Below are 18,015 nucleotides of genomic sequence, written 5' to 3'. Positions count from 1 at the left end.
TCTACATACATGTTTTGTTTTAAGGTACAGGTAGCATCGTTCGAGCATTTAGGATTTAAACCGGTATAATAGTATGCAGAACCTCATGCTTAACAAATTAAATCCCACAATGCACACCTGGGCATCAATCTTATAACATTGAAATTCGCTGATAAAAGACGCATCCATTTAATTTAGCTACACTGAAATTACTCAGTAGTTTGTAGTAAACAAAAGCAACGGACTTTCATCTCGCTGAGGTAAAATTCAATAAAAAGAATGTGAAAAGTCAATAATCTTGATAAAAGTTTACAACCAAGCATCAAAAAGTCATATCAAACATTTATAAATAAATTTCCCACCACTTGTTGCATGAGCTTTCTGACAAAATATATATGAATATAACAAACTAAATAGAGATCCGCAAAATATTACAGCTCATTATTTTCGTTTTAAAGAGGTAAATTATAGAGTGATTTTCTAAACAATTATATGTTTTGAAATTTTCTCTTTCAAATGTTTTTCAATGCGACACACGGGAACGATTCGAACAAATTCGGAAGAGTTTTAGCCAATGATATCCTGAAAATTATCATCAAAATCTGAGTCGTGGTTCAGGGGAAGAGTTGTAAAAAGAAAACGATAACGCACGCACGATCTCTCGCACGCATAGACTTAAGGCCGCCATATTTCACGATATCATTAGAGCTTCGCATATTCATTATTTGCTCAAGTCCGCTTAAAACAAGACATACCTTGTAATACATAAACACAATATGCAACAGTTGTACATTTCCAAACATTTAACGCTAGCCTACGATAAGTAGCATTTACATCTACATGTTCATGCAACATTTAAAAGCTTTAAACAAGTTTAAATCAATAGACAAAATCTTTTGTTAATGATGACTATATACATACATACATCTACTTACTTTCCTTTAGAAAGAAATGAAGTTATATTATAATTTTGATAAAGGTGAACTTTACATGTACATCGTGCTCTTTAATGACGTACTTTCTCATTAAGGACGTCCATCGTATTGTAGCTTATCATCACGGCGTTGAGAAACATGGTGACTGCAAATATTACCGTCAGGACAAACATGATGATTGTCTTTTGCTTCATTCGTTGAAACCTTTCTGCCCTGTCTGCTGTTGATCGCAATGTAATTTCATTGGACGCTCTGGGGCTCGCTGTTTTCTGTATATCAGTAGCGTTATTCGGACTGTTTCTTCGAACGACAATTTCTGGCGATGATTCCGGTACTTGATCAGCAAAGTCTAGTAACGAAGTAGATTGTTCATAGCCATTTAAGGATTTACTTTGGTGGTCATCGGAGACACCTGTTGTTACAGTGTCTAGTTCTGACATCACATCATTAGCGTTTGTTGGCCTTTTAAATTTAGCTCTTTGTCGAAACAACGAAATAGATGTGATTGAATTGAGGCACAAGAGCACTAGCTGTAAAATACCAATAGGAACAATAAAAACGAGACCTATGCTGCGTTGACCTTTTCCTTCATATACTAGTTGTGTTTTTTCACATATAGACACGTTAAGAGACAAAGTTTTATTTACCATTTGTTCGAACATATGTCTGCCCCAGTTCATCGCTTCCCAACTTGCTACAGTCGCAGAAAAAATAACAGCAGTTATACAAATCTGCCAGCGTAGAGGTCGGCAAATCTTCCGGTAACGGTCAATGGCGAGAAGATTGAACGTCAAACCGGATCCCCAAAATGAAAAAAACACTGAAGAACGTTTTGACTTTGCAATCCCAGACATAAGGGCTGTTGTACCAATTCAACAATGAGTATATTTCAGCAGACATAATCGTGATGCAGTTTGTCAAGTCCATGGTAGTAATCATGAGTACGAAGAGGCGGAAGTTTTCTTCCTCCCGACGGCCTCCGTATATCATCAAATCAGTATATTTCCACATATTCCAACAAGAGCTACAATACCTATAAATATCATCACAGGTAATATAGCAGGTTCGAGTCGTGAATTTAACATTAAGGCGATGTTCCTCACATAATAGGCACTGTCGCTCATTCAGTGAGCCATTTTTGCTATTCAACAACATAATGAACGCAAATTCAATTAAACTGTGGCCGATGAAGCAGCTGTCTAAATGATATCCACATTCAATAACATGTTTTTATATGCTGTTACCCATTTGCATCCTCAGCAATTAGCCTCGGTAACAAGTTTGCTGTCTATTGAAACAAATAGCCAATTTATGGTCTCCATTTATGATACATTACTCAACGGTATATTTATATTTACATGTCTATTTACAGGCATTCGTGACACGTGACCATCACAACTATCCTACTCCGTTACCCAATCTTTACTTTATTACACAATAGTTAAAGTTTGTCATTAAATACTTTATATTGATTAATGTAAACATTGAATACAAAAAGCTTCAGTAAAAAATCAAGAATAAAAGTTTAAAAAAAAGGTAACCCTCAGCAGGGCTCGAACCACTGACCCCTGGAGTCCTGGAGTAAACAGTCTACCACTTAGACCACTCGGCCATCCTTTGGCATATAATGCCCAATGTATTTTATACTTTATATAAGCAATTCTCGTAGTTTAACTAAATATAATGACAACAACAGAACTCTCCAAATTATTAATTCGTTTCGCGTTGCAACGCGTTATAATTTTTGGGTTTTTAAATCGTCAAAATATGCATATAATGGCTATTTTAGAGCATTGTAAATGTTGTTTCCTAACAAATATCATAACTAAAACGAACATTTGCGAATCTGAAACAACTTTTTTCAATTTTGTCAATTTACCCAAACGTGAAAAGGCCTCTTTAACCCCTTGCATGTGATGTTTTATAAAAAGGGTAATTTTTACGACTGGACATTTATATTGAGCGAATAAAAATGTATGGTAAAAAGCTAGTATGTAATGACAGGCTTTTCATTAGTAAATGAGAAATACATTACCACATATAGGAAAAGAAAATATTTACCAAGGAAATACTGTCACAATAATTTTGAAAATGAAGCGTAAAGATAATGTAGTTCACCGATCTTACTTTTCAACTAAAGTGGGTTCCGTGTACTGGTATGCACAATAGATCTTCTGTCAGCACTGACATAAAGATAATGAATTTATAAAAGAAACGGTCAAGTCTACTTGCTCAAACTGTGTTGCTTTTAAGTGACACCTACTGACGTGTGAAAATGATGTGCCAGAGATTTTGCTACTAAGTACCGGCTGCTATCGTTAGACTATACTTAAATTGCTATGACCATCACAACATATTAAATCACCCTCTATTTCTTATCCTGAATCTTTGGTAGTTAATCGAGAACAGTTGTCTTTCCGTATACAACTTGCAAAACTTACAATAAGGTCTTCTTTATTGTTCGATAAGTTTTACCACGGAGCGTATATTGATAGGAGATGAATCGAGTATTTACCATTACTGTAAGAAATTCAATAAATTTATGCAAAAACAAATCATCCGATTTTATTGGTCTATACGTTATCTTGTTACTTATTAATTCTTCTTTCAAAAAAATTATAACTGTTAGTATATTCCCGTTGTTATTAATGGATTTAAAGCGAGTTAAACACAAGAAATAAACATTGTATGTGTCACCACCGCGCGTAAAACCGTGTCGTAACTATCGATCGATAATTAGCGTTCATCGAAGCGCCGAGGTTATACATTTTCATGTACCCACTCTCGTCTTTTTTTAAATAAAACTTTCATTTCTCGGCCGATTTTGACAAATTATCTATCATTAGAAAGCCTACGTTACGTAGTTGTCCGATATATAAATTTACATTAAGTTTTTCTACTGATTTTGGCAGCCCGGCGAGTTATATCTTTAACTTTTGCATATATCATACCGCTTTGGAATTTTAGAATCTAGATTTACGTTTGACATGTTGGTATTTTATACCAATTTGCAGCGTTTATATTTGGAGTTCAGTTTTAAAAATTACATCTTGCTTAAGAGAATAGAATTATGTATACGATAGAAAAAATGTTTAAAAATAAAAGTAAATTAGGAATGAAGGCGGATGAAAGTAGCGCGCGGTCCTAACGCACCGAACTGAGGCTACGGTCTTGGCGATTATGCTTTTGTTTAGATACCGGCAATTAAAATTCCTTTGCCATGATTATTTTATTTTTTATGGAAAACATTGAAATATTTTTTTCAAGAAACATATCAATAAAGCTAATTATTAATGAAACTTAATAAATTAACGATTTCAACTTTTGTTTATAACATAGAAAGGGTGTTAAAATTTTATGATAAGACAGCGTATATAGCGGACCCTCTTGATAGTATGTACATGGATGATTGATACAGAAGACACGGACATATTAAGTGTTACATCTAATTATGACTCTACAATGCAACAAAATCAAAGTTTACTTCTAGGATTGAACTAACTGGAAGGTTATCTTTGATTATGTTCAATGCGTCAGTGATTTATTATAAATGGAATGTTCCTTACAGGAGTAGAACAACAAAGGTAACTTTCCATTTGCAAATAAGGTGTTTTTATTCCCCCGGTAGGTTGGCATATAGCAGTCGCACTGTCCGTCCGTCCGTCTATCCGTCCGTCTGTCCGTCCGGATGTCCGTCACACTTTTGCGTTTAGGTTTCGAAAAATGTTCATAACTTCAGTGCCCCTTCAGATGTAACCTTCATATTTGGGATGCATGTGTATATGGACAAGGCCTTTCCATACGCATACAAATTTTGACCCCTTTGACCTTGACCTTGCACTTAGGGTCCGCGTTTAGGTTTAGAAGTCTTCGTGAAGGTTTCGAAAAAGCATTTTTCGTGGGCATATGTCTTCCGATGGAGACAGCTCTTGTTTTTTATAATTTCATTCACAGATTTTTACAGTACAGAACAGTATGGTTTGAGAAATATTTAATGTATCGAACAAGCTTTCTAAACAGTAGCTTTTATTCAGAGGTTGTAGCTCTTTTATTCAGTGATTGTAGTTCGAGATCTAGATTATTACCACAATTAAACATGTTTTTACTTTATATCTAAAGGCTTCAAAATTATATGAAATTATTCTCGGTTTGATAAATACGGTATAGTATGGTTTAATACGTGTTATTTAGAAGAGAGATTATTGTAATGGTTTAGCGCGAATAATGCACGGGTTTTGTGTGCATGTTTTAGCGCGAAAGCGCACGAGTTTTTCGTTTTGGGGTATATATGATTTGCACATCTATTGAGTCGCCATTCGAGGGTGTATTTGACAGGCAAACGTTATGGAACAAGAAAACGAAAGGGTGATAACCCCGCCCGCCCGCCCTTAATGAACATATGTATGGTTAAATAATTGGTTACATTGCTTTTATGTTTATAATTTTGCAATTATAAAGTCTATATTTAGTATATTTTCAGTTCGGTTTTTAGTCCATGTGAGATGGATCTTAACACGAACCGATTCCTTAACTGGGGAAGACGATGGGTGTATTTTCATTTAAGTCTGAAGCAGCTAAGTTTTCTTGATTATTTTGACTCATTTTTGACTTTATAATGTGTTTGAATGAGGTTTTTTAAATTATGGGTGTCATGTTTTTCGAGACTCTCACTTCCTGGAGATAGTACCTCCAGCATATTTATTGAAATATTGATATGTTTAAATGTCAGTGTTATTATTATTTGGTGTCTTTCGTAATGAACGTTTAATTTTAAGGACATTCTTATTGTACGATTACATAATATTTTCATTTTGGTGTGACTGGTTAGATGTTGAAGTCGGTTTAATATAGCTGTTAAAAAATTTAAAAAAAAATCGTCATATGCATTTATATATTTCTCGGAATACTTATAATTTATCAATATTCTTTTTAGGTGCTTTATGGATTTTATGGTTTGAGTGATTTGTTTGTTTCTTGTTGATGTCCGGGGTGTGTGCAGGATGCTTTTGATGTTTGTTTGTTATGTTAATTTGCGCAATGAAATTGATAATGTTTTAATTACATTTTTTACTAAAGAATACTTAATGTTTACAGTATAATATTAGCTGCTTATTTGTAGATTTCTCTAAAATAAGAGGTTTCGGGAGGTGATGAAGGCACCTATACACCGGTCTCGAGCCATGGGTCCTCATACGTCCCCCTGCCATTAAAAAGAAAAATAAGAAAACAAAAATGGCAGTAGGGTTGCGTATCCCGTTCACGGTTTTACCTGAATCGTTTATTACTACTGATTATTGTATGGGGTGTACGTGAAGTCATGTACACTTCTCTTGATTGGTGGTGGTGGATTAATCTTGCAGATATGAGCAGCTTCTTTGAACAAATTAATCGCTGATTATCATTGATAAAGGTAAAGGAAGCTCAGCTATAAATAGGATAGCATATTCTGGGAAAAAGATGTAATAATATTTTGAAAACGTTCATTTTTAATCAGTAATATTCAATCCATTATATGTTTATAGATCAATGAAACAACTATGCATTTTCTGTATTGTATTTGACATTTGCCGTACTTATGTAATTAAATTGCGAATGAAAACGTGTATAATTCACGTTTAACGCGATCACGAGTGTAAAGAAAACGAATTATTTCGAACCTGCCATTTGTAAACGTTATAGCGAGTATGGGACATATATAAAACTCGCTCTTATGCGTGCTCTCTAATTTTGCAAATTTAAAAACTTTTCAAACAGAAATTACACAGCCACATCAGTGCACACACTATGTTTGATAATTCATTCGTTTGTTGAATATTGTTTTCTGTTTTAAACACGTATTAGGTCATATCGCGGAGATTTAGTTAACCTTACCATGTGTTCATGGGCAAACTCACGTATTCAAGTCGTTTTTATCGTACACAATTTTTTTGTTCGTACCCAAAAAAAATTTCGTACCCACATTTTTGAGTACTGACTTTTTTTCGTACCCAACATTTTTTTTCCTAACCAAATTTTTTTTCGTACCCAATTTTTTTGGAATAATTTTTGTACCCAAAATTTTCGTACCCATTTTTTTTGTACCCAAAATTTTCGTACCCACATACACAATTGTGGTGATGTAGATAAACTTAAATTGATGCTTTTATATCCATCCTCATCAAAAGCATCGTTACACAAGTACTGTCAGTACTTTGATTTTTTAATAGCGCCCTTCTTACATAGATGTGCCTTAGAACACCTTTATCTAATAAATAAAATAGCAATTCTGAAATCATATAATTCGGTATGCAAATTTAAACCGATACAGCTGATTCGTTGTGCATCCGAATAGTTACGACTCTTAATGATAAACTAAACTAGCACGTTTGATTCACGCGGATTTTTTTTGCTATATCTCAACACTCACAGTGATGTAATAATAACAAGAGTTCCGCGGTCGGAGATGACCGCATTGAAGCCGGATTTTTGATTTAAATGACAGGAAAGTACCTTTCGTGTTTTTGTCAATGCAATACTTAAATTACTGAAATATTGTTCAAAGGTCAAAATGAAATGTAAGTACTTTTCAAGGCATGAGCAAACCGTGTGTTATGTTTTGAATGCATGCATATACATGAACAACAATAACATTTAAGGTCACAAATATGAACTTGAATTGACAATTAGGAAAGTTTGATCTCAATTTTTTTATTAGCAAATTAGTAACATATTGTTTGAAGTTTCCATCAATTTCATTATCAAATGTAAGAAAATAAACTTAGATGAAATAATACTATTTATTGTTTTGCTTTCACATACCTACACAGAAATCCAGACAGCCTTATGATCACTCCAAAAGGTTTCTATCACACCAGTTCTAGCAGATAGATTGGACACATAAATATTATCCAAGCTTGAATGATAGTCTGTGGTTTCACTTGGCGGGGTAGCCTTCAGTCCACTCAAAGACATGAACTTCTGAAGTTTTACAAGGTCAGAGCTTGGTTTTAACTGATCGACGTTGAAGTCACCAATTGATATCAGTGTCTTTTCACCTAAAGGCAGCTGGTTTACAAGGTTGAAGAAACCTGTGAGCGGTGTATTTGGTCTGCGATAAACTGCCAGTACTTCAAAGGATTCTGTTGGAGAGCTCAAGTTAAGATGAACAGCTTGGCCATTTTTATCATGCACATTTGTTAGACTGTGGATCTCAATATGTGATTTCAAGTAGATAAAGATGCCATCATGTGGTCTTCTGTCCTTTGTCTCTTGAGTAAAACATTGCATTGGCATATCAAAACCTTCCAACTTGTAGTAATCTGCACTGTCTGATCGCAAAGCCCAAGTTTCTTGCATGATAAGAATATCTGCTGCCAACAGACTTGAATGTGATCTTACACTGGTGATATGCTTGTGCAAGGACCTTGTGTTTAAGCAAATGACTTTGTTTGATGCACTACTTGGATCCTCTGGTAGGGTAGTAATCAAGCTGTGTTGCCGCAACCGTTCCATTTCTTGAACTACAAGTTTGTCAACTGTGATCTTCTTGCTGTCAAGATCTAGCAAATGGAGGCCTGAGAGTGACGTAACACGACTTAGTGCAACATACACCATATGCGTCTGTACTCTGCCTTGAAAGCTCACTGCCACTTCTGGAATGGACATTCCCTGTGCTTTGTGGATTGTCATGGCAGCAGCAGGTTTCAGAGGAAACTGCCGGCGCACAACTTTGATGTTTCTGTATTTGCCAACTTGAAATTGTCTGTCAACTGTAAATATCGGTGTCCAAGATCTATCAATGTGGGTTTTGAAAAGGGTTTTGTACTGTTGACGAGCCTTTCCCCCAATGGATGGATCAGTAAAATGAATCCATATGGTATGAGGCTTGCCATTTGCAGAATCAAAGTGTTTCAGAACACCTGTAGCGCCATTGGTGAGTCCATCAGTGGTGTCAATGTTCATAACAAGAAGATAATGGGCAGACATTTTGATTTGCAGCTGTTGCAAAAGGTTCTGTGTTTTTTGTGGGGGTAGATTCATAGTTACTTCTAGAACAGCAAGTTTTGCACTTGGTGTCACATCACCAATGGTGTAGTCAACAGCTAATGACATACAACCCTGTGTCTGCAGTGCCTGGAGATAGAAGTCATTATGTTCATTTACCTTATCATTGGTTGTGAACAAGTGAAGTACATCAGACAAATTGAAGCTGGTTTTTGCCTCTTTCACTTTTGACTGGAGTGTTGTCAAGTCGGATTCAATTTGTTTTCCTTCTCGAACTCTGTTGAGTAGTTCAGCATAGGTAGCATCATCTTTTTGTCGCATAATTATTTTCAATTCAAATAAGCCTACCAAGTCTTGCCATGTGTTGGAGGCAATTGGCCCATACCCTTTATCAGATGTTTTGAAAATCCAACTATCTTGCACTGGTCTCAATTGGAAAAGGTCACCTACTACCAAGAGGCTGATACCCCCAAAAGGTTGGGAAGTGGCAAATATCTCTTGGAGTCTAGAATTTATGAAGTTGAACATGTTCACTCCAACCATGGATATCTCGTCAATAATCAAGATCTGAAGTTTGGCATACCTACAACGAAGGGCGTTCAAAGTGCTGTGGTCCAGTTTATGGTACTCCGCCAAGGACTGGTTGGCAGGTAAGGCAAATAATGAATGAAGAGTATGACCTCTCACTCCAAATGCTGCTTTTGCCGTAGGTGCTCCTACAACAACCTTAATTTCATCTGGGTTTTCGCCGCATGTAGTATCATAATATCTGTACAAAGCTTGGCACAAACATTTGAGTAAGTGACTTTTGCCCACCCCAGCCCCTCCAGTAAGGAAAACGTGAAATGAAGTGGTTTTTGTTTTCACAGTATGGATGACATGGTAGAAAAATGATTGCTGTTCCTTATTGAGGTTTATAGCAAGATCATGGTAATCTTCATCCGAAAGCCTGTTGTTGATGATAGCCTCCACATGGACATTTGAGCCAATTCCCATATCAATGCCAGTGTCATATGTCTTATGTTCTGGTTTAGAAGGAAAGATTATGCTGTGCTCAGCAGCATCACATGTCTCAGCATTTGTATCTTCCTCCGCTTGTCTTGATGTTGGTGCAATTCCATCAATTGCTTCGAGCACTGTCTCCTCATCCACCTCCATAACTGCTTTGTAAAGATCGTCTCCACACTGATCAAACCGCTTTGTTGCATCAGTGATCTCTGTTTCCTTGCTAAGGAACTCCTGTTCATATGAACCACCACTGTTTCCTTTCAGATCTTCTTCGTTTCTCCAGGCTGTATGCAGCATCAAAAGCTCTCTATAGAATAACTCTGGGTCTTTTTCCTTGGAGAAATGTACATATCGTATGACTTTGGGGATACGTCTTTTCACCAGATAGTTCCAATTGGGCATAGGTATCTTGATGCCTGGTTCGATGTTTTCAACCGTGAGATCTACTTGATCACTTTCAAAATCATCTTCTTTTGTAGTTGTTTTCCTATAGACGTGTTCTTGGAAAAATGCAGCGAACTCTGCAAGTGACACTGTTTCAAGGACTTTTGGTCGATTAGCATATTTCTCAGGCAACCCTGAACATGTGACGTCTGTGGAATCGTTTGGTAGTCCCTGTAGCTGTTCTTTTGGCTTCAGAATGAAAACTCTCTGCTCAGGAGGTGAAGTGTTGATGAATATGACATCCCGTGAAGCCTGTACCAAGGGCATTTGAAGCAAGAGATAGACAGCCTCTTGTGCTGACACTTCACAGTGGTTCAAGAATTTGTTGGAAATGATTCTCATCTTCTGTCTGACTGTGTGATTCCCTGCTCGTGCTTCTTCACAGGCTTGCCGCAACAAGTTGCTCATTCCTCTTTGAGACTTCATCATGTAGCTTGAAATGTAAACGCATACAGCCCATGGATCTAAAACAAACTGCAGATCTGTGTTTGCCTGCCATATTCTCAGAATGTCCATGTTATGAGCATTAACTTTAACATCTTTCACTTGTCTTTTAAGGAATACTTGCTTTCTTTTCAATCCTGACCTTATAGCTAATATATAGGTATCTTCGGAAACTCCACACTTGGCAAGGAATTGGCAGAATGGCATATCTTCATCCTTTACAAGAGACTTCAAGACTGCATGTATTTTCTGAAGGTTGTTATGGTGGTTCTTGAGCATGTCTTTAGGGTAGTCGCTGTCAAGAGGTTCAAGTATCTGTGTTTGGCTCATAGGCGGTAGTGGAAAACCATACCTACAGACATTTTTTCCCATTTTTTTACATGACTTTGTGTGCTTGTGTGTCTGTAGATTTAAGTATTCTCTGTCTGAATCATGAACATCGGAGGAACAAGAGATGTTCTTATCAATGAACTTTAAAACTTCATCTTCAGAGCTTATTCCATACTGGGGTGCGTCCTTGACCCAGAAAACACAATGGAGGTGAGGGGACCCACGTTGCTGGAATTCAACTCGAATGAAGTGGTCAACAACTTGGCCTATGGGTGACACCTGTGACTGAAGAATGTTTGTGAGGAAGAGATGAGATCTGTACTGAAAATGGCGTGCACAGGTCACTGGATCCTTGTTGATGAGTTCAGCCTTTTCCATCCAAGTCATGTCAGTAGCTTGTGTTATGATGGTAGATTTCTGTTGAAATTTGTTGCGGAGTACAAAAAGTAGATCTGTCCACCTTGTCTCTGCTGCTGAGAAGGTTGCAAAGAATGTTGGCATTCCTAACTGTCTTATCATTGCGAAAAGCTCCTTTTGTTTTGCTTGGAAATAGGGTGGCGATGAGCGTAAATTTTTCAATATTTTGAAGCCGTCATCATGATTGAGGATGTTCTGAAGTGCATCTTCTTGGCGCAAGTGGCCTGCTGTGTAATTGGTACCTTTTGCTTTCCTTAACGCTGTCATCACGATATCATGGACTTGCAAACACTGCACTTTTTTCAGCTTAAAAAACATGTTTGGGATGGATGAGGCAAAGCGCCTGTCACTATTGCGTAGTTCAGCTTTGCAAATAGTACTATATTTCACAGGTACCGTTCGGTTGTTGTTATCTGGTCTTTTGAGTCCAGCAAAGAGAACAGGGAAAGATTTCTCTTCAGCACTTGTGTCCATGTACATGCTAACTGGGTGATTTTTCTCTCCTGGTGCAATAAGAAGGGCATGCTTTCCATCATCAGAGAAATCTATGTTTTGAAGTAGCGTGTCCCTGTTGCCACAACCATGTGCTTCTTCATCAGTTACTTCCTCCCATGTGTCCTCAGAAACATCAGTGGTCTTCACTCTGTCATTTCTGTCCTCTTCATGCTTTCCATCATCAGAGAAATCTATGTTTTGAAGTAGCGTGTCCCTGTTGCCACAACCATGTGCTTCTTCATCAGTTACTTCCTCCCATGTGTCCTCAGAAACATCAGTGGTCTTCACTCTGTCATTTCTGTCGTCTTCTGACACAAACTCCTGCTCTTCATCTGCAACATCCCACTCTGTGTCGAGTTTCACACCCTCTTCCTTGTAAAGGGGACTATTTTCAATAAAGTATTTCGTGACATCATATATGACTCTTGGTCTTACAGTTTCATGCACAAAACTCCCCTTTAATTTCAAACTTCTCTTAAATTTCAGATGGATGGTTGATGTTTGTTCAAATCTTCTAGGTAGAACATTTACAACATGTGATGGGTTCATTGGCACGTTGACTGTATTTCCATGTATTCCTAGTTGTTTACCAACTCCCAGCTGCTTTATCTGCATGAAAGGTATTCTTAGAGCTACACACCTTTCTTCAGTGTCTGTCAGCTTGCATGATTTTAGATCAGGTGGCAACTCAGGAAGTAAAAATCCATTAGCAGTTGACATGGGAGGTATCTTGTTTTCACATATGTATTTATGACAGGTTTTACAAACCCATTCACAGTTGCTGCAGCTGAAGGTTCCTGATAAACATTTGTCTAGTACTTCTTTAGTGATATTCTTTGTTTTATATACACTTTTTGAAGCAATGTAAACACCATGTTGAAAAAATGTTTGCAGGCAACATGTACAAATAAACTCATCTCCTCGTTTAAGAAGATCTTTAAAAACCATCACTCTCTTTGCCAGTGTTTGAGATTTTATATTTAGTCTTCGTTTTGTTTGCCAGTGTGTTTCCATCTGTCTATACTTTTTGTGTTTTCTTTGTGCTGATCTGCTCTTGTTCCTTGCCTCATTTTCCTGGAGTTTATATTTGTGATCAAATCTTTATATTTTTCTTGTTTCCTTTCTCAATTTGTTTTCGTGAAGTTTATATCTGTCGTCTGACCTCTTTTTTCTCTTTGTTTCCTGTCTCAATTTGTTGTCGTGAAGTTTATATCTGTCGTCTGACCTCTTTACTGTTCTTGTTTCCTGTCTCAATTTGTTTTTGTGAAGTTTATATCTGTCGTCTGACCTCTTTACTCTTCTTGTTTCCTGTCTCAATTTGTTTTCATGAAGTTTATATCTGTCGTCTGACCTCTTTACTGTTCTTGTTTCCTGTCTCAATTTGTTTTCGTGAAGTTTATATCTGTCGTCTGACCTCTTTACTCTTCTTGTTTCCTGTCTCAATTTGTTTTCATGAAGTTTATATCTGTCGTCTGACCTCTTTTTTCTCTTTGTTTCCTGTCTCAATTTGTTGTCGTGAAGTTTATAATTGTCGTCTGACCTCTTTGTTCTCCTTGATTGCTGTCTCAATTCATTTTCCTTGAGTCGAAACTCAGTGTTTGCTCTTTTTATCCTTCGTGCAGCATTCTCTGCTTGCTTATAATCTGGGTTAGTACGTCTTTTTTGCTGCGCCAACGCTTTCATATTGATTTTTTCCTTTTTGTTTTTACTGCCAGCTACATTGTGATAGGATACTTCTTCTGTGACGTAACATTCTTTCGAATCACCTTTTTTATCAATCCCAGCGATGTTTTTTCCCTTTTTAGGGGAAGTGGTTGTGAACACATTATCTGCGCAACATATTTTGGAGTCATTTGATGCTTTGCGTTTCTTTGTAGTAGTAGTAGTTAATGTCTGGCCTTCCATTACACTCAAAACAACGTCATAGTGAACTCCACCAGTATGCTGTAGATATATGCTTTTGTTATTCATAACCATAGATGGTTGGAGAAAAGTTCCTGAAAATTTCTGCCACTGGAAGCCGTTCGCAGTCTGAGTGTGAATAAAAATATTGGTGCTTAGCAAATGTGATGCTGCAAAAATCTCAATCTCAGTTGCCCAAATTCCATCTTGATTCATGTTATTTTGTTCAATGTATTGCTTTGTGTCAATATATTCTGGAATAAAAGTTCTCAGATATTGACCATATTTCAACATATGATTGACAAGTTTTTCACGCACACTACGATGTAAAGACTGTTCGCCGGTAAGGACAAAGAATAGTGCCCTGAAGAAGCAATTTCCATCCCCAGAAATTTGTTTTACTTCATTTGGTGTGCCTATTGCAACTTCATGACATGGAGGCAGACTCTGAATGTTAGGAACCAGTCCAAGGTTTGAACATTTTTGAACTCTCCAATCATTGTCAACTTGTTTGAAATAAAAATGTGTAGCATCAACTTGTGTCAAATGAACAGCTTCAAAATCTTGATCGTTGGTGTGATGCTCATTTAAAAGATGTGTCCCCACATTAAGTCTGTTGTTGTCAGCATTTGTACTACTTTTCACACTTGGTTTTTCAAAAGTGTCGTCTGTATTTATGACTCTACATTGGTGTAGTTGAAGTCTTTGATATGAACTGTATCTTTTCCCACAGAATTTACAGAGTGTACAGTTGTGGTTTAAAAGTCGTTTCTTCAACTTATATTCCTTCCCACAAGCTGAGCATATGTAAGTGTTCGCCATCTTTCGGAGGTGTAGTCAGTTCGAGTTATGAGAAGATGACATCAGTGCACACTCCTGAAATAAAAAAGTATTTTTAGGAAAGAACTCCTCTTTGACTATGTGTAAGTGATCTTGGAAGAAATCTTAAAATCACCATGACTAATGCTAGCAGATCCCAAAATCAAACCTAGCAGTTCTCTATGGAAGGTCCTGTGCTAGGTATTCGACTTGAAACATTCTGATGCCATGTAACAGAATGTGTAACGGTTCTTTTGCTGGGTTCAACACATACAAAATGTTCTTAAAGAATATGTGTGCTCATAAAAATTCATGATAGACCCCTATTTACATAGTTTACGCATCTAATTGACTTCAAATCTGCTTATATTATCAATGGCTCCTAGCTTTCTACTGAAATATGTAGTGGGAGGTAACAGACCTGCAACATATTTTATGACATCACTACATAATAGTGACTGCAGTACTATTTACCTGTATTTAGCAAGACGGATCATTTAGAGTGAAAAGTCACTGTGCAAACAACTTGCAAAATGTGGCATTAAGTACATACCCCTTTGAACTTCTAGGATAACAGGCAAATGTGGTGGTTCTCTGGTCTGCTGAGCTCAAAGCCGACAGTTTCTGGTGATAGACACGTACTGGCTGGTTTATCTCCCTAACATGCGTCGGGACATTGATGTAGTGGGGGGTAACAGACCTGCAACATATTTTATCACATCACTATATAATAGTGACTGCAGTACTATATACCTGTATTTAGCAAGACGGATCATTTAGAGTGAAAAGACACTGTGCAAACAACTTGCAAAATGTGGCATTAAGTACATACCCCTTTGAACTTCTAGGATAACAGGCAAATGTGGAGGTTCTCTGGTCTGCTGAGCTTAACGCCGACAGTTTCTGGTGATGGACACGTACTGGCTGGTTTATCTCCCTAACATGCGTCGGGCCTCAACCTGGAGTTTTTTTATTTATTTAATAATCAATGTACAACAATTTTGAGCAATTACATACTTCATGCATCTTATGGACGTCAAATCTGCTTATATTATCAATGGCTCCTAGCTTTCCACTGAAATATGTAGTGGGAGGTAACAGACCTGCAACATATTTTATGACATCACTATATAATAGTGACTGCAGTACTATATACCTGTATTTAGCAAGACGGATCATTTAGAGTGAAAAGTCACTGTGCAAACAACTTGCAAAATGTGGCATTAAGTACATACCCCTTTGAATTTCTAGGATAACAGGCAAATGTGGAGGTTCTCTGGTCTGCTGAGCTCAAAGCCGACAATTTCTAGTGATGGACACGTACTGGCTGGTTTATCTCCGTAACATGCGTCGGGACATCAACCTGGGTTGTTTTTTTTTATTTGATTATCAATGTACAACAATTGGGAAAAACAATTCAATATTGTCTTTCCCATGAAGCAGCCATTTTGTACTCACAATTAAACGTATGTGCTATATTACTATTTGGGTGCTAAAGTTTTAAGTATTTGACTAGAACCAAGGAATATTTCCACATTTTCAATGTAATATGCTTCACGTTGAAGACATTTTCTTTGTTTGTTTGTTGTTTTCAGTGGAATTAAAAGTTGTAACTTATAAGGTACAAAATGGCTGCTTCTATCAATGTTTATAATTTAATAATCATTGATTGAATATAATTAAAAAATGTAGTGTTTCTGCAATGTTTTATCTAACACACAAAATTAAGCAAATTTTTTATCATAATACTTGAGTGTTTAATTCCAATAGACATGCTTTTAATTTGTAGTACATATAAATCCAAAGTTAAGTTTTGTAAGGACTTAGTAACCTACATGTATGTGGTCAAAGAATTCATTTAAAATGTTTAACATTTTATTAAGATATTGTCTTGAAACAACATTTTAAGACACTAACCAGTGTCCCATTATGGAAATATTTGTTTAACAAATTAAACAAATGGTGAAATTGGTGACTTTGAAACAAAACAAGATATACTGATAATAAGAAAATATGCAAGAGATAAGCTGAACAAGAAAAGTTATGATTGCAGGGCAGAGGATGCACCATAAAACATGTGCATGTACTATATCTTTGAAATACAAACTGAAGGATCTATGCATTATCTATCATTTGTTGCAAAACAAAAACCAAGGCTCACAATAATTGATACAGTATGTATGCAATGATTGAAATAGAGAATGCCAAATCAAAGAAGAAAACTAGGACATTATCTTAACACTTACAGTGCTTTAAGTAGGTATGTGTTTTAAATTTTAAAAGAATATTATGAAAATATTATATGTAAGGAAATGGTATTTTCTCTAATCATTAAATTCTGCCAACATGGACTTGTGCTGATGACTAAAGTATTAAAAGATGTCTTCTTTCAAAACTATACCTAAAAAACATCAGGACAAAGGCTCTTGCTTATTACAGAACAATAAAAACTATGAGAACATGCCTTCTTTCAAAACTTAAAGACATAATTACAATGGCTCATGCTTATTCCCAAACTATGAAAAGATTACTTCTTTAAAAACTGTATCTAAAAGACATAAACACAATGACTCATGCTTATAAGTTCTACACTATTAAGATGCCTTCTTTCAAAACTTAATGTAAATAAACAGAAGTTATGGCAGAATTCCTTTGTAAAAACCCTTAATAACCTATAATAGGCATAATATCAAAGGAATGAAAATGACAAGAGTATTGTTTGGTGTGAGTTATTTTATTTTCTTTTTGTCTGGTTCATCATTTTCATCATGTGATTCCACGTTCGCAGCTCCACTGTCATCACTTGTGTCAAAGTCATCTGCAAACAAAACACTGACATCTCCATCGCGACTCTCTAGCTCTTTTTCTAGCGCTTTCACCTTTGCAGCCAACTCCACATTTTCCTTTGCCAGCTTAGAGCTGTATTGCTGGAGTGCCTGCTTGGCCAGGTGATGCGTGCTACTTCTTTTCTGAGCATCTCTGAGCATTAGTGAAGATTGCCCATGAAAAGCAGTTGTTGCTTTTCTCATGCTGTGCATGGTAGCTTTTGCGTCCTCAACATCATTGACAATCAAGCTATACAAGGCAGCTTTTAGCTGTGTATCTATTTGCTCACAAAATCCGGTAATTGTACCCTGCAACGGATCAAGTTGAGGCTCTTTGACAGGGCTTGGACTTGGTGTTCCAGATGGCCTTGTTTCCATTGCTTTCATTGGTGTTGCTGGTCGAACCATCCCAGGAGAAGTTGTTTGGCTAAGAT

The 18,015-nt window shown here is 36.6% G+C and overlaps 1 protein-coding gene across 1 annotated transcript; it reads right to left on the bottom strand.

The window, feature by feature from the left end:
- Positions 1-985: 985 nt before the first annotated feature.
- LOC127878478 (uncharacterized) lies at positions 986-12,755 on the bottom strand. Its single transcript, XM_052425037.1, has 2 exons — positions 7,766-12,755; positions 986-1,347 (listed from the first exon to the last, which is right to left on the bottom strand). Exons 1-2 carry the CDS (start codon positions 12,753-12,755, stop codon positions 986-988), a joined length of 5,352 nt encoding a protein of 1,783 aa, XP_052280997.1.
- Positions 12,756-18,015: the final 5,260 nt, after the last annotated feature.

The sequence above is a fragment of the Dreissena polymorpha genome, chromosome 1 (genome assembly GCF_020536995.1).
Source record: "Dreissena polymorpha isolate Duluth1 chromosome 1, UMN_Dpol_1.0, whole genome shotgun sequence".
Lineage (NCBI taxonomy): Eukaryota > Metazoa > Mollusca > Bivalvia > Myida > Dreissenidae > Dreissena > Dreissena polymorpha.
Note: the sequence above shows the minus strand (reverse complement) of the source record. Positions and strands in the feature narration are given on the sequence as shown.

Coding starts and splice junctions, on each gene's coding strand:
- LOC127878478 (XM_052425037.1), bottom strand. CDS start 12,755: ATGTCAACTGCTAATGGATTTTTACTTCCTGAGTTGCCACCTGATCTA. Junction 1,348..7,765: donor CAATCTATCTGCTAGAACTG/GTGTGATAGAAA, acceptor ATGTGATGTCAG/AACTAGACACTGTAACAACA.